Below are 22,083 nucleotides of genomic sequence, written 5' to 3' on the forward strand. Positions count from 1 at the left end.
GGGGCGTTGATTGGTTGATTCGGGGGGGGGGGGGGGGAAGTTAGAGAAGGGTAAGGGGGGCGGCTGTAAGGAAAGCTCTGGAAGATTCGGGTGCTGCTCGGCGCTGATTGGTGCACGGTGATGTCAGCGCTGTTGCTAGGGCGGAGCCGCCTTGCGGAGGCAGATTTCGGCGGGGAGCGGGCCGTGGGCATACGGGCTATCGCTGCCGCCCTGATGGCGGGAGGGGCTGGTGAGGGAGAGGTGCCTAGAGCGCCGCTGGGCTGGGGGTGATGGGGCCGGGGTGCTTTTCTTAGCCCCTGTGTTAGCCCCGGGCAATGCTGGGGGAATAGCCTGGCGTGGATAGGGGGACGAGTGCTCCGAAGTAAGAGGGGGTACCTTTTTGTTGACCCATAGAGGTACCAGCACATCTGACTGACCCCCTTCCCTGGGGTGGTGTGAAGCATTTATGGCAGGGCCTGGAATAGGCTGTAGGGCCAGTCCTGTCGTCTGTGGCTGTAAGGAAAAGCCAGGAAGAGCAGAAGTGAGTTAGAAAAACTGGGAAAAAGATGTTAGTTAGAAATGTGGCAGGTGTTGGTGATTCCTGGTGTGTCAGGCTTGCTACAGGCTGAGTGTTCCCCTTGCCATGCATCCCTTTGAACCAATTTCAGCTGGCTGACAATTCTTTTAAGTGAGGTTACAAAACAACCCCTGTGATGAAATGCTGACATTTGACATTCAAATGGCTGTTTACTTGCCTTCAGAACAGGAAGCATTGACCAGGTTATGGAGCAACTTCCTTCTGTGAACTGAACATGTGGAAATGTGCTTTGTATTGATTAAACTGCATTATACCTTTCAGACTGGCTCCTAGCTCATTTTATATCATACTATATCGAGTACACAAAATAGAGAAAGGTTTTTATGTGGTAGTGTTTTATCTGCTGCTAACTCCTTCAGTGAAGCCAGATGAACTTGCTGTTAAATCCTCCACTCACAAAGCAGAAGCACGCACATGAATGGCGGGATTCAGTACAGAGCTACCCTACTTCCCCCTTAAAAACAAAACAAGCAAAAAACCCCAACAACAACAACACCCTTTTGCTTTTCTTTTTCCTAACAGAGCTTGTGTCTGCTATCACCTCCTAGTTTACAGTAAAAAGGAAATAAGTCATCCCAACAGTAATTATTTGCAATGTGGGAACAGGAAGAGAGGAAAATGGTAACTGGAAAGTTCAGAGACAGCTCCGTGGCAATAACCAATCTTGGAAATATTATTGAGCTACATAAATTTAGGACAAAGGGCAGATTTAGGCAATATCACATTTGTTTTCTTTGTGCTGCCAGCTTTGCTCAGTGTTTCTAATAGGTTGGTTTTGTTTGCCTGGTGCCAGGGTGACTAAATGTTTGCTCCAAGGCTGGCCTGTGTATACTGTATATCCCAGGCACTGCTCCAGGAACCATGTCCCCCAGCCAAACAATACCGTGGAGTCCTGAGAAGAAGGCCACAAGTAACTAATATTTACAAATGTGAAAGGCCATGTCTGTTAGGCTGGAGATTAACCATGGGCTAATCTAAAGACTGATCTGTGTTTGAGCACATCAGACTTGTATTAAGGATTTTAGTGTGCATGTCTTTGTTTTTTAATGTCCCTCTAGATGGAGAAGGAGAAATTTCTGTCATTTTTTTTCCTTTCTGTGTAAACCAGAAAACACAGGAGCCCTCCCTAGTTTTTTTCTAAGTATGGCTAAATCCCATGACTAATCTGCTTTCACTATTGTTGTTGGTTTGTGTTTATTCAAATCAACACATCAGAATAAAGTCCCAACAAGATGGGTCTACCATGGGTAGTTTGTTAAATACCTTGTTAATAATGGCTCCTGAAAAATTCATTCTTCAGGGAAATGACGTTACCCAAAGCAAGCAGGCAATGTGCTGACATTGAATGCAGACTCCATTTTAAAACCAATTATGGATTAAATTCATCCATTCCATGCAAAAAGCCTCATTATTTTCCTCAGTTATCCCTCTGTCAAAAGAGATAAACAAAAGAGTTAGGCTTTGTGCATGCAACTCCAGGGCCTAGCAGAATTAAACTAATCTCCATAGCCTACGGCAAGGTACTCTATGCTAGCCACCATTAGCATTTTGCAACCTCCCACTGACTGGATTAATTGAATTCTCCTAACTATTAATCTGCGATAGCCATCTACGTGCCTGTACAGAGCCCACCTCTTGTTTTGGGGAAGTGGGGGGGTGTGCTGAATACTGAGGGCTTCTTAAATACCTCTTTTCTTGACCCTTGGCTTTTTCTGTGTGGTAAACTCGTGCCCTGAATGTTACACACTTCATGTCAGCTCTTCCTCTAGTAGCTTTTGGTGAATAAAAATCATCAAGCAGATGACTGTGAACTGTATATAAATAAATGCAAAGCTGAAAAAACAGAAATCTCTATCTTGTGACTGGCCTGACTGCACAGGTGGTTCCAGCCTTTGCCAGGGCATGGGGCCTGCAGATGGGAACACGTCTTTCTTTCCAAGTGCTTTCAAAAGTAGGTCATTGGGCAGTCGTACAAAGCAACCTACTTTCAGAAGAGAAGAATCTGGGGTCAAAGAAATGTTTCCAATGAACCTGTACATTCTAGAACACAAGCTGGGTCTGGGGTTTTTTATGTATGCTAATGTCCTAGCAACAGCATATCACTTCTACATGAGCAATGTCAAATGAAGCAATCTGTTTATCTTTATTTACCAGGGTTTAACTTGGGACAGCCAGCCAGTCAGGCGATTTCAGTATGTGTAGCAAGTTCAGTACTGTTCCTTTGTTCAGATAAAAATAGGGCTACTTGCCACAGGGAAAAAATCATGTATATTCCTATCATAATATTACTCTTACCTACCTCAGGTCTCTCTCACTGTGTATGACACAGCATAATAATATTTACCTATTTACAGTTGTGGAGATAAATATTTCTCCCCAAACCGGTAACACTGCAATAAGGCCCAGTCTTTGCTGAAGTTCCAACCACAAGACAAACAGAGCTATGGCATGTTAGTGCTTGTCCTCCTACTGCCAAGCTCAAGGGTTACAAAAATAGTGAGTCACAATTCAAAGTACTGTGAGGTTGACTGTAATATTATGAGACTACCAAAAAAAGACAGCTATCTGAGTTTTGTTTTTTAAGCCTTATGCTAAAAATATCTTAAATAAGCAAAGTTTTTAATAAGCTACCAACTTCAGGAGCTGAAAGCTTAAGCAAAACAAATAGATACCCAGATTTGTAGTAAAAAGAGGAAAATGACCTATACTCCTCTGTCTACCTGTTTGTTTAAAGCATATTTTGACTTCACAGGACACATGGGATACAGCTTTAAGATCTGTGCTGCCACAATGAACAGGCTTGGTCTCATCTTTGTAGGTCTACATGACCCAGAGGAAGGTGTGGCAATTCATGATGCTTCTGATGTAAGGACACTTCTAAAGGGCGTTTTATAAAGACGCCATCAGCCTAAAATCATAGGTTTGTGTCTGCATGCTATGCCAGTGAAAGCAACGATTAATATCTAGGTCTATTCTAAAAATTACTTGTCTGCATCTTTTCAGTCTGCCTCCTGCCTGTAAGTCTTTTGGATCTGATCCAAGCTGCACTGCAGCGAAGGAGTTCTCTTTGTTCACATCCTCTCTGCTGCGTCTGAGCCGAGTTAGCGTGTGGTTTCTGGAGTGAGGTTTTTCAGCAGGATAGTGAAGCACCACCCTGAAAAACCAAAAGACAGAAGAAATAAGTCCTAAAATGCTGTTAATCATTATTAATTAGTATGTTTCAACAGAACCTCTCTAACAGTGAACAAACCCAAATACTGTCAAGGCCGTTCTGCACAGCCTCTGTCTGTTGGTTCAGATGTGATACCTCCTGTATTTTGTCGTCAGATCCAGCTGGGATCCCCTGATGGTGAAGAGAATGTCCATAATGCTTCCCCCCCACACCATAGTTAAGACTAAAATCCTGACGTTTTTCTCCCCTGCACAAACTATGTAGTTTTAACTACCTCAGTTAAGTGTGGTGTTAGCTATTTCTAACTATTTCTAGTTCCCTGTGTATTGGATGAAAAGCATCCACAGTTCCTAATTCTCTTTGACCCACAAACACGTAGCTGCTTTGAGGGCTCCTTTTGCGATGAAAATGCCCCTACAGACAGAATCTCAATGCGGGCTGCAAGCCAGGTCTGCAGAGCTGAGTCATTGTTATACAAGCAGAGCTGAGATGGCACAGAAAAACACCTTTGTACTTTAATGTTAAAACACGTCAGCTGTTGAACTTCGAGTATCACAAGACACCTAAAGAGAACAGTGATTTACTGGATTTTTCCTCTTGCCCATCCCATCATCTTTCTGAATAATTCTTCCTTCTCCATTTTGTCTCAGAAGCTTAGGAGCAAAGTATTCTTCATCAAGCCATTGGCTTCTACTAAAGTTCAGCAAACATTTAATCAGATTTGGAAGTAATCATGTACCAGTGAAAGCTGTTAACTCTTTAGGCACTGGGAAATGCCTTGCTGCCCAGGTACACTGACAATACAGCATGCGACCACTGAAATTCAGGGCTTGCAGTCAGAGTACCAGCAAAATTTATCATCAGCCAGAGACCCACTATAAAGCTCTTGAATAACTGTTTATGTGAGACCCAGTTTTGAGCTTTAAAAGTCCTTTGAAATAAAATATGAAACAAATGAAAAAGGAGGAAGAATTTCTTAACTATAGCCTTCTGAAACAAAGCTGAATTTTGTTCTTCCATTTTGTCTTCCAGTTCTTTATCCTGAAGCATCATAGGGGAACAGAATTTAGCTTCTCAAAATGCTTTCTACATTTAAAATATGCTGACCTAAGTGTGGAGGGGCACAGAGCATGATAGATTTGCAGATGTTACATGGACTGCGTACTCACTCAGTTTTTCTCAGTGGAACTCTTTTTTGAGAGTGTACAAGTGCTAGTGTCTCCTGTCTTGCAGAGAGGAGGCCATTTGTGTGAACCGATCACTAACAAGCTCCTAAAACATGTTCTGCCTTTCAGTTTAGCGCAGTTAACTGTTTTTAGAAATGGACAGGCCATGTAGGCTGAAACTGCTGCTGGCCGTACCCCACGCTGAAGGCAAATTAATCCACACTGCAAACTCCGCAGGCTTGGTTTCAGTTTATGGTCTCCAGTTTCACCTTGGTGACTTTTCCTCCCCAAAATATAAGGTGACTAACATGAAATCTAGTGTGACTAAAGGTCTGGGAGTGGCTCAGATCAAGAGCTACAGATGAACATGCTGGCATGGGCCAGAATTTGTCACATACAGTGCACTAAAATGGTCCCATTAGGATGAGTAACCAGTAGAGAGGTTCGCATGAGGAATAACAGGAAATGGTAACTCAGTACCCTTTCCTGTCATCAGAGAAGAGAGGTGCTGAGCCACAGGATTGTTATGCGAGTCCTGGTATGTGCCATCTCAGGAGGCAGCCTACACACTGTAGGCGTGTATTTTTAAAGCTGTTTTCCAGACCAGAGAGTGCTGATAGCTGTTTCATCACTGTCCAGCTGCTTTGCTGCATTCCTGGCCGAGATATGACCCGTCGGTGCCTCTTCTACCCCACAACAGACTGTCAGCTCACTTATTTAGATCTTTCCTGGTTCCCCTTCTTGAGAAGAGCCAGACATTAAATCCTATTGAAAATACAAATTCTGGATTGTAACTCAAACAAAATAAATTTCCAGTCCTGCAACACTGGGCACAAAGATTCATCCTTTGAGGGATTTTTTTTTTTTTGTCCCCAACTAAAGGTGACTTGGACACCTACAAGTTTTGTATTTCTCCCCTGCATTGAACAGTTTTACTTGAGAAATAGCGTTGTCTTTCAGATGTTCAAGAATAACCTGTTCTAAGATATTTACTACTAGAGAGATGCTTTCAGATTTTCTTGAGGGTTTTTTTTTAAGATATGTAGTATCTTGATTGTTTTCATTTTTAAGACTGGTGACAGAATTTGTGAAAAGTTGTCTAGTGGGAACCACATTAGAATCCATTTCTCTGCAAGGCTGCCATAGTGATTTCAAACCTCGGGAAGGGCCAAAGACGCTTCTGAAGGTACATCTGGATACGCTACTGTGTTGGTAAACAGCAGTCTCGTTTCTAAATGCAGGTGGGTGCATAGCAGAGATGTGAAGCAATATACTTTAATAGCACCTCCGGTCTGCGAAGCACCTTGACATCCTTCAATACATGAGGCACCATGTGTTTATAATTACAGGAAGAACCTCATGCTAATTCTTGTGGATAACTGGCATTTTTACCAGTACGCGGTATTTTACAAGCAAGAGGCGAGCCTGCTTTCCTTTGGGCAAACCGGCACGGGGCGTGAATTCTCCGCGATTTCCAGTTTTGCTCGCTCACGATGCCCACCGCCCCTCCGCCGTCCCCGTTACAGCAGGCAGACGGGGCCGACGCCGAGAGCGGAGCGTGCTCTGCGGCACCGCTGCTGACCCACAGACGCGGGCCGGGTCACCCCCGCCCCCGGGTCACCCCCGCTCCCGCCGCGCGACGCCGCGACACTGCGGCGCTCCCTGGCGGACGCGGCGCGACGACGCTCGGCGGCGCATGGGGCGAGCCACGGCGGGCAGCGCGCGGCGGTCCCGGCGGGGCAGCGCGGCCGCCAGCTCCCCCGCGGGCGGGAGCCGCCGGGGACGAGGGAAGAAGGCGGACGGACCCCCGGGCGGGCCGGGGGCGCAGGGACAGCCCCCCGGCCCCAGCGTCTTCGATCTAGGGGCGCAGAGCGGGCGCTGGGCCGCCTTCCAGGAGCGGCACCGGCTGAGCTGCGAGGAGGCGGCGCGGCTGCTGCTGGACGCCTAGTGAGTACGGGGCCGGGGCGGCTCTTCCCGCAGCTTCCAGGCTGAGCCACCCTGCCCGGCGGCTCCTTTCCCCGTTAGATCGTCGTCCTCTGGCAGCATTTGCACAGCAGTAAGCACAGGCTTCTGGAGAGCTGCAGAGAAGGGGAGGGGGGGGTGTCCTCCGCACGCACCACGGAGAAGGTGGCTTCTTATGCTAAAGCTTCCTGTGTTTTAGGGCTCTCCCGTCAAAAATGCCCTTGGGGGCACCGTGCGGGATCTGAGGCTCAGCTTCTAAATCTCCACCCATTTCCTGTGCTCGCTCTTTCCAGAGCACAGCACATCATCGCTGGACTGTAATCAGTTACTGTCCATGGGAGTGAAAATCTGAAAGGAAAAGGTTTTTCTTTGCGTTTTGCATTTGACCTCGCATGGTGATTCTACCCAGTTGCTATGGAGGCGTCCTAGGGGAGAGGGAGAAGCAGAAGCTCAGAAATTCCTTGACCATGAAGTTCCTCTGCAATTACAATGCAAAATAAAATGCATTTGACCCATTATGTAGCATCCACTTATCTCTGCTTTTCCCAGCTTTTAAATGGAGGAATATTAGTAGTGTTGGAGCAGTAGCGGGAGAATGAGAAAATTCGGTTCCCAGTTCCAAGAGGGTTGTCTTGTGATAATACCACTCGCTTCTACGTACTGTTGCGCACAGATAATGCTGTAGCCTGGGTCCAGGGTTCTGACCTGGACTATGGCAGGGGAGCACATGTTCTGTATTGCACGCCAAGTGTACTTTACACTTTAACTGTTGCTCTTCTTTCCTTTTCACCATTTTAATTAAACCAGAAATGCAATTGCTGCAGAGGACAAAAGCTGTTCTCTCCCTCACTTTGGTACATTTTATTAAAATACATTTGAGTGGATACATTTTCAGGTGTTCTGCAATTGCTCAAAGCAGAATTGAATAATGTCGCATATAGCCTCACTGGTTTTGTGGCCAAGAAAAAAAAGTATGATCCCAAAACCTGTCTGTTGTTTCTCTCTCCAGTGAATACAGAGGTTTGGTCAAACACACAGGAGGCTGTCACTGTGGAGCCATCCGCTTTGAGGTCTGGGCTTCACCAGATCTGCATGTTTTCAACTGCAAGTGAGTTGGTTTTTTGTTCTCTGTTCTCGTAGATGAAGAGAAGCTCATCTGCTTTTCCAATCAATACCTTAGATCTAAAAGAAGATGACATCTTCTGAGCTGTTTCCATAGGGTATACCCCTAATTATGTCCTGATCCAATATGGGATCAGTGCTGGTGATTTCAGGTGCTGCTTCTTTGGGCAAGACTTCAGGTCTTACTTTCATGCTCACACAGAAAGTGTCAGGAGAGGTCTGATGAGCACAGGTGCTCAGCCATCTGCTTTATGTTTCCTCTAAGTGCAGTGTGCTCAAAGCACATCAACCCTTTTTTAACTTGGTCTTCTCAAGTGAACATTACATCTCTGACTGATTGTGCTCCAAACTACAACGTGGTCTGATTTCAATTGTGATCCCCCTTCGCCTGCAACTAGTTTGCTTCTAGCTCATGGGTAAACTTCTGAACCTTACTTTCTTGTTTGCAAGGTAATAAATGTTGGCAAAATTGGCAAAGTCTAGTCTGAAAGATTAAATGGATTTCTCAGGGCTAGAGTTTGTCCTCCTTGTGTCTGTTGAGAGTTGTGTTTGTGAAGAAAAAATGGCATCTAATGTTTGGTGTAGGAGATATACCTTATTGTTGTACCTGTAGGGTCAGTCTTCCACTTCTGCCGCTTACCTCTGTGATGCTAACCAGTAGCTGTTGGTGGAATTTCTGTTGTCAGGACGTCCACGCTAGATCCAATTGCTGTACTACAACTTGTCTGCCACTTCTAGAAAGGTCTGCTTTTTCTTTTACAGTTGCAGCATTTGCACAAAGAAACAGAACAGACACTTCATTGTCCCAGCGTCGCGTTTCAAGCTGCTGAAGGTAGAGTAAGAATGCAATAAGAACACGAGCAGTATACTCCAGTGTTACCCTCAAAGATGCAAGTGGCAGCCAGTTTTCTATCCTAAGTTTGTCTATGGCTGGTTGGGGGAAATGGCTGAATTTTATGCCATCTGGTGTGGGTGTGTTAGTGCATCTTATTTAGTGAGCTGACATTAAAGCTCTTGCAGTTCTCAGGCTTGACTGTTATGGACACATGTACATACAAAGCACAGGGGTTCAGAAAAGGAGCATGAATGCAGAACTCTATCTCAAGTAATGACATGGATGTGGTATTTTAAATTTTACATTTCTTAGCTACAGGTCCGTAGAAAGTAATTAATACATCTATTTATGTGGAAAACTTACATTGCTTTTCATTTGCTTAGGGTGCTGATAATTTGACAACATACACCTTCAACACACATCATGCCCAGCACACATTCTGCAAGACCTGTGGTGTACAGAGCTTTTATACTCCTCGTTCTAATCCAGATGGTTATGGTAGGTAGAAAGAGTAAGCTGTGGTAACCAAAGTTAACCACATAGCAAACCTTGGATAAAGACTCCATTGGATGCTAACATGACAGCAGCGAGCAGCATGTGTCTTAAGGGTTTGTTCCTAAAGTGCTAAACATCTGGAACTGCAGTCTGACCCTGTAGCTCCTCCATAAGAAACAGTCTTACCTATGATGTGTGGGCTTCTGCCCATGACAGGTTTCTCATCTGGGCTACTCAGCCTTACAGCAATGGCTGGACTGAGCGTTTACCATTCCCTGCAATGCCCCATCCCCAGAGTGGTGCAGGCATCTCCCACACTTTAGCTATGAAAAACTGGTTTCTATGTACTCTTGTCTTTCTTCAGGAATAGCTCCCCATTGTCTGGATGATGGCACCGTGCAGACCATCGTCACAGAGGATATCAACGGCAAGGAATGGGAGAAGGCAGTGAAGGAACATAAGACCATCAGAGACATGTCAAAACCCTGACGCACCCTTCCAGCAGCTGAACTTGGAGCACTGCCGCAGAACTGTAGTCTGGGCTTTCCTGGGTGAGGGTTGACAAAATCAATGTCTACATTATTGTTATCTGTTCTCTGTTTCTTAAATAAATCTTTCTATGCTGCCTGTCCCATTCATTTGTGACTTTCAGTTTTCAAACCACTTCTGTTCCATAAACCACCCCAGGGCTGCTACTTCAGTACTTTGCCCTTAGCTGTGCTAAAGTTTAAATCACAACAAACAGAGCAAAGTAAAAAAAAAAAAATCTGATCTTTTCTTGTGTGGATATTTCCTTCGTTTCAAGTCTGGCTTATAAAAATGTCCTATATAAGATAATCTCTTGTTTAGGACATAATATTAACTTACACTGTTTTTTCTCCATTGACTTCGAAGAATTGATCATGGATTTAAAGTTACAGAGCTTAGCAGGCTCCAGTTCAGTAAAGCATAGGCTCAAGTTCAGAACAGCATTTACACAGATGCTTAGCTGTATGCAAGAGAAGGCCCGCAAGAGAAGGGCCACTGAAGTTATTCATGTAATTAAGTACTGTTTTGCTTAAGCCTGGACTTAGTCATGGTCTGAAGGCTGAGTAGGCATATGCTTAGGCACTGAGTCATGGCCCGGGAACAGAGTTCAACACCATCATATTCTTACAACAGTGAGCACGTACTCAGTACAACCAGGAACTCATTTGTTGTCTTCTGGAGGAGGATGTGCTCACAGCAACAGATGGGGATCTGGCAGCTTGGGCTCTGATCTTGCCTATGCAATGACCGGCTGTGTAGATCCAGGAAAGATGCCGTGTCTAGATGTGAGCCCACATGAGTGCAAAGGCCTACAGAAATGTTGAGTATTGCTGACTTTGCTCCACCATGACCCCACAGAAACCCAGATCAGTAGTAAAATCTCTGTACAGGCTAAGAAATGAAACCACTGAAAGCTGCTTCACTTACCTTTTAACATAAAGAATCTTTAACTCTTGCACTTGTCTTTTACATAAGTGGAACAGCTTTTGAAACATCTCTTGCAATTTTTATCTCCGCATGTGTCCTATAAAGGACCTAGTTACAGTCTGGGTCTCTTGCACTTCATTCTTACGCCCTTGAGACTCTTCTGAGTTGATCTCAAGCCCCATGTTCTGAAGGAAGAAGAAATGCTCATGTTTCATGAGGGATGTTCTGTGAAGGTGGAGCCTGCAACACAATGTATATGGAAGAAGCAGCAGTAGCAGCAAAGATCAGTGCAATTAGAGAAATTCGTATGATTTCTGATGTTTTATTCATAAGCTTTGGCTTTTTAAAGTTCTGACTGAATAAGATGGGTCTTGTTGTTCTGGTTGTATCTGTGAAGATAGCATGATCTTTGAAAAGTTACTCCTGAAATCTGGATTTTACAACAGCACCAAGAGATAGTTGCCAAGCAGTCCTCGCAGCTATATCCTCTTGGGAAAAAATAGTTTGTGCCATATTTTCTCTAATGCAGAATACTCCTGCTTTTGACTCCTAATTAGGTTAATCCAAATTTCTTACCCTATTTAAGCTTCTACAGTGAGAAAATAGAGTAGCTGTTAAACCCTGGTCATCAATGTATCATCAAAGGCAACAAGATATTCAGAGGAAGTTCATACAATCTGTTTTCCATAGTCTGAAAGAATGCTACACAAAGAGAATCCTGTCCTCTTAGCATGTAACAGGTGAGTTTTCTTTAGTCCCGGGCCTGGCACGGTCTTTTTTTTGCTCATTCTTTTACTCCTGAAGTTGTGAGCGACGTCTTTTTTACAGAAGGCGGAGTGAATTGATCACCATATAACGTGAGAAAAGCATATAGATGTGGCGAAACCAAAGGAGCTGGCTGTGATGACACCGCATGGCGCTCTAGAAGGAAAAATAGTTGAGAAAGCATTACAAGAACCTTCCAGACCTAATGTGAGGGCATTTTCTCAGGCCTCCTGTGAGGTTCACTGCCAATTTATAGGACAGCCTGTCTTCAGTGAGCAGGGAAACAGCAGTAAGAGATAGGAGGCTGCCTGCTGTATGGAGCAAAAGGGCAAGGAGAGGCCTGTCTGCCCCTGCGTGCCTGGTGGTGTGCTGCCCAGTGTTCAGAGGGGTCCCGCTAGAAAGGACATTATTGGCTGCAGACTGGTGCTGTGACAGTTTCTTTGTCACATCTAGCTCCTCTTCCCCATGTGATCTCACGCCTGGGTGTTCACATGCTGGGGAAGCAGAAATCTGATAGGTGTGTATCTGAGAACACTTTGCATGCTGCTTCTGATCACAGACTGCCAGCTGAAACTTAACTTAATCTATTTATAGCATACCAGCTGAGAAAGGTCAGATTTCAGAAACAAAAAACACAAGGAAATAATGCCACCTTTATCAGAGCAGTTTCCATACGTAACTCATCTTTTAGCAGCCTCAAAAGCATGAAAGTTCTGTAATTTGTGGATTAACAGGACCGTTTGCTGGGCAAATATTTTCATGCTATGGAAGAGGAGCTAATCAGATTCTGATATAGAGCACTGTGGATTAAATGATCCAGTTGGAACAAGATGATATTTCAAGTCCCTTCCAACCCAAACCATTCTAGGATTCTACAATTTGAAATGTGTGAGATCTCATGCAGTAAAATAGTTCCAAAAATACACAGTAGAGAAAGGAACTCATAAAGAGCTTTGGACCACAAGTTCACAAGCTGTCTCCATCTTTAGTTAGAGCTACGATCCAGGCATGCTGTTCCTGGCATGCAGTCATGCCATTCTTTGACAGGTCACTCACATATTCAGAATATTATGTTGGATCCAATCTCCTTTGAAATACATCCTACATCCCGGACACAGTGTAAAACTCAGTGCACTGGGACTACTGAAGATCTCTGAGCTGCAAATCCACTCAGCCCTCTCCTGCTATCCACAAAGCACATGAAGCAACCTGTCTCGTCCACTTATGTTTTACAAATCACTGAAGATTGTTCATTAGTGACATTTATAATCCATGTATATAATTATTTATTAAGTTCTCTGTAAATATGACACTTGTGACTGAAGTCTTCACAATGATGATTCAAACAGGTTAAGCAGGTACCACGCATCTCACCCGGGCTCGTTCAGTCTCCTCCTCTGTGAGTATGAAGAGTGCATCTCTGGGCAGGAGGCAGGAAATGGGTACGTCCAGGATGGAGATGTACTTCCGGAAGAGATTTACTGATTCAAGCACAAGCACATGGCACCCTAGACAGAAAAAGAGGATAAATACTTCAAACCTGTATTCTTGTAAGGTGCCAGTCTCTCCAGGCTCAGCAGGTCTCTGCAGACTCCCCTGTATTGCTGGCCACGGGGATCCTTTTTGTGCAAAAGGGGAGCAACTTCTACTCATGCTCCCACCAGGATCTCTTTGTGCCCAGTGCATGCCTATGACCATTGTACTGGTTCTTGTTCTGTATGTGGTCTGTGGAAAGCAAAGCTAGCTCTGAATACCAGAGGGTTTAGAGGTTTTTTTGCTTATAATGTGAATTATTCCTACGTAGTTAGATTCAAAGGAAAAAGCACAGATGGCTCTTTCAATGCTGGCACTGTATCATATAATGGAAATTTAAAACAGCAGTCTGGTTCAACTACAAAAATGAAATTTCCTCTTTCTACTCCAATTCTTAGCTACAGAAAAAAATATTTACAAGATTCAGGAATGGCTGTATCAAATATTAACTCAGGCAGGCAGTTACGCTTTAACAGAGTTCCAGAATCCATTGCTCAGATGTTTGCAATGAAGCAGATGAAGGTAACATGTATAAAGATTCTATTGTTGTGGAATTATTTTCTGTTTTAAAGAGCCCCTTGAACTCAAAAGTTAATTGCTAATTTTTTTGCCATGGCTAAATTGTCTTCACTGATGAGCTCAGAGCTACTGATGGTCTCAGTAAGAGCCTGTAGCTCTCAAGGGAGCTGCTTTGGGATTTCTTAGGGCTTGGAAGCTGGTGTGATTATGCTCCCCACTTCAGACATTGTATTAAAGTTTGACAGAAGAGGCCAAAGTCACAGTTTGCACAAGTGGTCAGATATACAATTAGATTTGCAATTGAATTTTTTTCAGTGTGCCCTTAAACAGTGAAATTATACAGAGGAGACAAAGAACAATGCTGAATTGCTACAAAAGCTGCCTAATGCGCTATTTTAGTGTGTGAAGCCCGTGCTCACATGTCTAATACTGCTTAAGCTGTTATGTCCTGAGCACAAAGTGAACTGGTGATGCTCAAATACCTCTTGGCTCTAAAATGTAGGCAGGTTTTGTGTCCTCCTAAGGGAAAAGACTCTCCAGGACAGGGGCAGAAGCAAACATCCTTTCTGAAAAGTGTAACTACGTGCAGTAGGTTTCTGTGAGAGAGGTGATGATGCCTCTGCTAGGAGCCCTCTGCAGATCTGCTGAGGAATCTCATCCCACAAGGATCTGAACCATCAACCTGCTGCTAACTTCCCTGCTTTGGATACTTGGTAGATCCTTCAGTCTAGCCTCTATCAAAAATAGGAAAGCCAAACTTGCTGCTCTTATGGCGAATGAATTTCCTGGAGACACAAGGGAAGAAGCCCCTAAAAGTCTCCAGAGTTGAACATGGTATTCAAAGATGCCCCATCAGCACCATTCCTTCCCCAGCCAGGGGTCTGTGACACACTGAACCCAGGAACAAACAGCATGCACTGGACGATCCTCCACAAATCCCCTCACAAGCGATTTGTGTCCCCTGCCTCTTCCCAGTGACACTAACTCATTTCACTGCAAAGAAAGGTCTTCCTTTTATTCTCGCCAAAGCCTGCAATGGCAGGACATGGCAGCCCTGATGGACTCCCTCCAGTACATCTCCAGGATCTTTCAATTCCTTTCTTTCTTCTCTCTCCTTCAGGAGCAGGATGTACAATCTGTTCCAACTTTTCAATAGTCTTCTCCACTCTCAAAAGCAAAACTGGTAACTCTTTATTTCAGTATCACAGAGGGCTCCAGGACCATGTTCTCCTTCCAGTTCTCTTTCTGCACTCGTCCTGGGACATGACTCCCCAACAGGGTGGACAGAGCATTCAGAGGAGTTATTTTCCCCTGCTGTGGGCAGCAACGGGCAGGGTTAGAGGCCTGAAGGGAAATCACCGGCACTTCCATCCAGACAAACACTGATAAAAGTCGGTGCTGTGCCAGGAACCGGAGGAGAAGCCCTCCTGAAGCTCATGGACGTTTGCTGCGGGCCCGGCCTGCCAGTACCTGCCGGGAGATGGCGGTGTCCGCCAGCGGCGGAGGGAGCCGTGAGCCGTAGCCCGCTTCCCCGCTGCACTGCCCTGCCCGGGCTGCCCAGGCCAGGATCGCTTCTGGCACCCCTCTGCCTGGAAGGCCCTCCTGTCTTAACTCTGTCAGTGCTGTACCGCGTCCCTACTGCCATCCTACTGCAGCCTCAGCCCTCCAACCCTTGCAAGGTCATTGTGCCCATCCCTGCAGAGCAGCAGCTGTGCAATGCCATCTGGAAGGACCAATGGCACTGCCAAGCTCCCTGCAACGAGTCCCTTGGACGTGCGGGAATGCAGGCAGCTGTGTGACTGGCATGGCCTGTGCCACTTCCTGACCGCGAGCCTGAGCCCCCCTCTCGCTCAGAGTCCACCTTGACAAGTGACAGCCAGAGGAGTTACTGTTTACCTGCCATAAGGTTTCAGCCTGCTATTGCAAAGGATGCTCTGCAGTGACAAGAGTTGCAGTCGCACCCAGAAGTGTGCTGACAGTCCTTTCACTCTCACTAAAGACATTTCTTGTTTCCAAGCAGCAAACCTGGAAGCAAATTTGTGATGTGCTGTGAGTAGGGGAACCATTCTTCCCCCACCCTGCTTCTCTGCAGAGATCCTCTGGGCTGCTCAGCAAGGCCCAATCTGTTGGTGGATAGTTTCAGAGAAAAGAATTAGTACGGTGCTGCGCTATGTCACAGCAGAGGAAAGGAATAGATATGGATCCCCTTGCTCTTGTAGTCAGCATTCCCACTGGCCACCTGTTTGCTTTTCAGTGCTTACTGGGGAAGACAGGGCTCAAGCCAACGTGGGGCAATGGGTCTTTCCTTTCCCAGATGGTTGTTTATGGACCCTGGCAATGCCACGTGAATTCCTACTTGCAATGACAGAAGAGATGTGGTGTAGGGTTACCCACCACCAATGTCTGAAGCCTGGGCTGCTCTGTTAGCAAAATGTGCTCTCCCTTTCCTCATAATTTTTTCCCTAAGAAATATTAATTCATGCAGCAATTACGCCCTTTTGTTCCCCAAAGCTCAGCAATAAGGGCTCAAAACAACTGGAAGTGATTTCAGTATTGATCGGTCTGACCTCCCGGGCCCCCATCGGTCAGATCAGGCAAAGCAATGGCATTCAGGCCTCACAAAATGAAGGGCACTGTAAGAGTCTTCTGTGATTGTGATATGACAAAGATCTCCACATGCTGACAGCAAAGGCTGCTCCACGTGGGAACATGAGATGAAATGAAGGAGGGAAGGAATGTACAGTCCAGGGAGAGATGGAAAAGGGTTCAGAGAAACAGGCTTGGCAGTGAGCAGCCTGCCAAGCTGGGTAAGAGAAGTGCTGCCATTGATGAGTCTACTCCTGTGACACCAGCAGGTGAAGCTTTTCAGAGCCTGTTGTGACTGTGACCTGGGCAGGATGGGATTAACAGTGTAATACAACCTCTCTAGGTTGGCAGAAAGGGCAAGATCAATATAGCTAGTGGATTAGGCCTAGAATAGAAGTGCATGAAGCCTGCAGCCTGTTCGGCTTGGCTTTCTACTTCCAAATCACTTATGCAGCAAGTATGCCTAGAATGAGAAGATTATTAGCAGATCTATGCGTGCTAAAGGCTTGAACTGCTCCTGACAGACGTTAGCACACCGATTCTTTTCGAAGAGTGCTGGTTATAGCTGGATGGGGCTGGTAGTAGTGGTGGACGCATATCCAGCAGCTGTCTCGGCTTCTTGAAACAAGCCATGTGCTTGTGCCTGGGCTGGAGAACTTGATTACAGATTATAAAAAGCCTGTTGTGTTTATGCTGGCTAAAGGCATTAGAAAGCAAAGCAGGATATTTAGGGTGCTCATTTGCATATCACTGAGGCAATGTGAGGCTTAGCTGATTTTTGCATTTGGAGAGAGATTTTCTGTGGATTCTCTGATCACATGGGCTTACGCAGGTTCACCCACAAATAGTTCCCTCTTACCAACAGGAGTGCAGCACATTGCCATGGCCTGAACATGCCTTTCAGGTCTATCCAGACAGCCTCAATCCCAGCATCACTCTTCTTTCATTAAGCCCCTCTGATGCACAGCCCTGCACGCCTGCCAGATCGAATTATAAATACTGGGAATTTCAATGAGACTGGAACTATATTTGGAAAGGCTTAGCGTAAGCAGCAGCATGGGAGCTCCCCGTTCCTTTGGTGTTTGTAGGTCATGTCAGATGTGATGTAATCAGAGCAGCAAGGCTTTCACATAGCTTCAGGAGTCTCTTAATGCTGCTAGAGAAATGGAAATGTTGTCTATATGTGGGTCTGTTTAAACCTGAACCAATTTGAGGCACAGCCCATATTCAGGATCACAGTATATCTAACAAACCTGCATGAACAGAACCTGAGAGTGGTTCAGTCTGGGTAAGGCCTGACATCTAGCAGTGACATTTACCACTGCAGTTCCTTGTTCCTTCTCTGTACTGCACACAGCACACACAGAGCTCTTTGCTGCATCCCAAAGCTGAACAAAGAAAAGGTCCTAGGAAAGAAGGTGGCATTAATACTCCTGTTTGATACATGGGGGAATTGAAGGGACTAGAGTCACGACTCAGTTAAAGGGCATTCTGCCATCTTGGCTCATGCTCTCACCACCAGATCTTGGTCTGCAACTTGCTGCTAGCAGGGAATTAGAATTGATTTGCTGTGACACATCCAAATCCTACAGTGATTTGGGAATTAGCATTGAAGAAACAAAGTCTGGAAGACTGTTGAGGGGGCAGGAGGTTGACTGGGTGGGCCTGGTTGAGCCACCTTCCTCTGCTCTGTCCAAACAGGTCACAGCTTTGTGCTTAAACTAGTTCCACAAATTTGTCCCTGACTCAGGCACTGTTTGCTAGAGATAGGGCTGCAGACCTGCTCTGGGACAGCAGCTAGAAAAGGGGGTCAGGAGCAGCCTGCTTCTGTACTCTGCTTCTTTCTTTTCCCTACTTGTACAGAGAGTTTCTCAGAGTACTTGCTTGCTTACAGGTGAAAGAAGCCTCTCCAACAATTTGTTGTGCCAGTGCAGATTTCAGATACCTTTCCCATACTGACCACGTTTTGATGGAAGCTTAGATTGGTACATGCAAACATTTTTGGCTAAGCTGGTAATGGTTTCTGAGGCCTTTGTCACAAAAAAAAAAAAAAAAAGTCTTCTAAGACGTGACCAAAAACTCAGGTACTGAGCTGAGAGACCTGGAAATAGCACTCATATTCAATCAAGACAGCAAGAGGCATAGGCCAGACGCTGAATCACACCACCAACACAGGACAACCCCTAAGGACAGAAAAGTGACTGTAGAGAAGCCTGAGCTGGTAAAAAACTGCAGGGAGATAAAAGGGCAAGGAAGAGATCAGCTCAGGGTTTCATTTGCATTGCAAATAGAGGTGACTTAGACAGATGAAACTCTGGACAGAACATTCATGTAAACAATTGCCTAATGCCTGCAGGGTCATGGATGCATAATGTGACATACCTTCAGGTAACTTCCGCTCTGAATGCAAGTACCTGTGAATGAAAAGATACATGGGAGTAAACACTCAATGAAGTGACTAAAATCCTGATTTTACAGGTATAAACTCTGTACGCTCAATCAACCCTTTTCTCTTAATACACACACACACTTACAATGGCCAATTTTATAAGACAGTTCAGGACCTGACACTAGATGCATGTGTGGTAAGCCTCATTCCCCGCACAACTCTGCCATTACTTTCCTCATCCTGGCTGCTGGGACACAGCACAAATAAGCTCCATAAATCCAACTTGCTCTCAAACTTCTCATGTTGCACTAAGGGAAACTGCAAGAGGCTGCCAAAGGCCATTCACCTCTGAGAGCACTGGCTCTTTATAATCTTGTGTTTGCTCACTGGGGACATTGCTTCAGTGGCAGCTCCTGTTTGGGGACCAGCTTCCTTCTTTCTAACCTATGCTGGCACTGAGACATCTGAGAAGCTGCTCTGGCTTTTTGCTCACTAAGACTTTGATCCCTTCATGACTTTGTCCTGGGAAGTCTCTAGCAAAAATGCATCCCTTGGAAATAGAATGAGGCGACCAGCGCAGGAGATGTGAACAGTGATGGTACATCCATCAAGAAGTGTAAGCAAATGATCCTGATACACTGAAGGCATCAGAGAGTATTAGCTTTGATTCCTTTTTAATTCTCTTGTTTTTCCTGCTCTAGCCTGTGGTTCACGGCTTCACAGCACTTATGGTCACACATCACTATTTGCATCGTCTCCAGATTTGGCCCACCACAGGGATGGGAGGAAGAAGGTCTCCAGCAGATGGCACTCAGAGCTGTCCCACACCCAGGCTTGCTCTTCCGTAAGAAAAAAAAAAACAAACAATGGAACATTTGCCAAAAGGAGAAAAGAAATGAAAAAAGAAAAGTTATTTAACCCTGTGTAATATTTAAAGAGATTGTTATCATCTTATAGTGGTGTATTTAACGAAGGACAATGTGACAGTTCATGTGTAAATCAACCAGGACAAAACATACATTATATGTAAACTGTTATGTTTCTCCAGTCACTTTCAAACTAGGATTATCTCTGGCTATTGGTTAAGTTCAAGGAAAAGGATTAGCTACACAGGCGTAGACAAAATAGGAAGCATGGAGTAATGAATACCCAAAGCAATTCAAAGCAAAAGTCAAGCCAGAGATGCAGGTCATGGCAGAACTCAAACAGCAATCAGAAAACATATGCCTTAAACAGATTCTCCTGCCAATGGTCTTCTCTTCTCCAGAGCTAAAAATCTGCGAGCAATACCATTTTCTACTAAACAATGTCCTTGTAATACTGACTTGGCCACCTTCTATCTCACCACTCACATCCTACTGTTCTGACAAAGATTGTTAAATGTTGCCTTGTAAACATTACCAGCAATTTTTCGGGGTGGGGGGGGAGTGGAGGAAGGTTGCAGTACCTCCAGTAATGTCTGCTCTGCTCTTCTGCCACAGGTTTCTTCCCCCACAACTAGAATCTGGCCACCCAAAGAAGAGATTCAGCACTTGGTAAAGCTGGCAGAGTGGGAACTTTTTAAAACAAGCCTGGAGAGATAAAGCAGTGAGTGGTTGTGAAATTTGGCTAACTATCCGAAGTCCTAGTGTCTGTTCTGGGTGTGCTGCTCTGCCATAGAGGGACCTTCAAAGCACTAACTGAAAGCAAATTAAAGGTATGTGAAGAGCTGCTCCAAGAGTGAACTAATACTAACCATTCCTGGCCACTAGAAACAGAAGCAAGGAGAGATCCAGTTCACATGGAAACGTTTCACCAGGAGCAGAAAGCATCTTCAGCAGGGAAGGAAAGTTTGATCCAGCAGCAAATTAAGGAGTTTGGGCTTGTATAAAGGTTCAGGGAGACACAAACTGTATTTTGGTTACTGAAAGGTCCCCAAGGTTGCTGCCAGGCAGACCGGACACTGATCGGGAAGAACAAGCATGAAGAAACCAATTCTCTCCTCATCCTTTTTGTCCTGAGCCAAATGCTTCAGTACTCAGCACAGCTCAGTGCAGAGCTATGGGAATGGGCTCCACCCAGCTGTAATGCTGCAGAGGAATTGCAGCCTCGCTTGTTTGTATTTCTCAGGCAAGAGATGGCAATGAACTGCGGTTGCAGAGAGAGAGAGAGAGAGAAACACAAAACTCTACCTCCTGCACACGTTCATAAAACTAGCCAATCCTCTCCCAAATCAATCTTCTCGCTCCCATCTCCACCCTGCTGGAGCTGTCTCCATGGGACACTTCCAAGTAGGGGAGAGGTTGCAGCTCTCTCTTGTTGCCATTTTGGGAACATTGTTTTAGATTGGACTTGCTGTGGTTTGGGTGAAATGAAAGAGTTTGACATAAAATCTCAAAAAGTCAAACACAAACAGGTTCTTTTTCAGGAGCTCTTTCCATGTGTTTTTTTCCAGAGAGACTTTTTGTAAATTCTTTTTCTTTTTAAACATAAAGTGATCTACAGTGGCTTGTTCCCACCCAGCCAGCAAGTGCCAGAGGCCAGCTGATTACAGGGCACCTCTTACTGCATCCTTTATTATGCCTGTGGTAGGTTCAGATCCACATGTGAAGGAAAGTGAGACCCTCTGCAATGAAGGGGAATTCAAAAGGCTGTGAGACATCTGAAGGCACCCACCATTTCTGGCACTGCAAGGATCAGCACCAGCTCCTCCCTCAAGGACCAGCTGCTTTGAAAGCTATTTGCTGTCTGTAGCTATCAGCTGCATCTGCTGAGCAGAAAAACTGAAATGGTCCAACAATCCTCATCCTACAAACAGCAGGATTGAGCTAGCTCCCAAAATGCATGTCTTTATTCAGTCATCCTCAAGGAAAGGTGCCAGCAAAGTGAGTGGGCTAGCTCCCAAAAGGCACTGACCACTGATACCTCCCCATGACGGCAAGAAGGAACAAGTCCAGATGGAGCTGAAACCTCAATCTTGGGGAAACACAGAACTCCTCTGGGGTAGAAGCAGGACTGACGCCCTGGTGGGTGGATTACAGTTTTAGTGATGTTCTGTTTGATGAGAAATTGTTCATTGAAATCAATGACTTCACTCTCCAAATAGTCTCCCATGCCAAAGGCAAAACCCTTCACTGAACTGACTGCACTGGCTGCCATAGAGCACGGAGGAAATACAATTTTGAGGAGTGTGGCAAAGAATGCATGTCTTAAAGATGCATTGGGGCTTCATTTAGGATCCTAACCTCTAATCTGCCCAATTAATCTGATGAAACAGATGTGAAAGAGGAAGAACAGCCAGTCTCCTAGGAATCACAGAGACATTAGAGGGATATACTTGCCAGATGTTGAATGCTTGCTATCTGGAACGCCTCTTCCCTCCCTAACCGGACTTTCTGGCTCCATTTCCATGCACCCTGAACTACGCCATGCAGTAACACGCCATTTGTAAAACACTGTTCAGGCACTCTGTACTCACACGTATTGCAGTGGCAAAGATGGCTCTGCCTGTGAGAAAAAAAGGTGTCG

The 22,083-nt window shown here is 45.3% G+C and overlaps 2 protein-coding genes and 1 long non-coding RNA gene across 6 annotated transcripts in view; 1 reads left to right on the forward strand and 2 right to left on the reverse strand.

Annotated features, from left to right (window-relative positions):
- Positions 1-2,701: 2,701 nt before the first annotated feature.
- On the reverse strand, positions 2,702-8,821 carry LOC129215170 (uncharacterized). The gene is made up of 2 exons (XR_008579921.1): positions 8,640-8,821; positions 2,702-3,731 (listed from the first exon to the last, which is right to left on the reverse strand). It is a non-coding gene; the product is annotated as an uncharacterized LOC129215170 (long non-coding RNA).
- CENPV (centromere protein V) lies at positions 6,381-9,967 on the forward strand. Its single transcript, XM_054847857.1, has 5 exons — positions 6,381-6,862; positions 7,887-7,985; positions 8,762-8,831; positions 9,218-9,332; positions 9,694-9,967. The coding sequence occupies exons 1-5, from the start codon at positions 6,612-6,614 to the stop codon at positions 9,816-9,818; spliced, it is 660 nt and encodes a 219-aa protein (XP_054703832.1). The 5' UTR covers positions 6,381-6,611; the 3' UTR covers positions 9,819-9,967.
- A 1,119-nt stretch (positions 9,968-11,086) lies between these two features.
- The window catches only part of PIGL (phosphatidylinositol glycan anchor biosynthesis class L), a 63,136-nt gene continuing 52,139 nt past the window's right edge, over positions 11,087-22,083 (reverse strand). For all 4 annotated transcript variants that reach the window (XM_054847854.1, XM_054847853.1, XM_054847856.1 and 1 more), the window contains 3 exons: positions 18,570-18,601; positions 12,924-13,057; positions 11,087-11,705 (listed from right to left, as the gene is read on the reverse strand). In XM_054847854.1, the coding sequence (XP_054703829.1) occupies positions 11,607-11,705; positions 12,924-13,057; positions 18,570-18,601 (265 nt within the window). In that variant the 3' untranslated portion in view covers positions 11,087-11,606. The remainder of the gene's footprint in view (positions 11,706-12,923; positions 13,058-18,569; positions 18,602-22,083) is intronic.

The sequence above is a fragment of the Grus americana genome, chromosome 19 (genome assembly GCF_028858705.1).
Source record: "Grus americana isolate bGruAme1 chromosome 19, bGruAme1.mat, whole genome shotgun sequence".
Taxonomy (NCBI): domain Eukaryota; kingdom Metazoa; phylum Chordata; class Aves; order Gruiformes; family Gruidae; genus Grus; species Grus americana.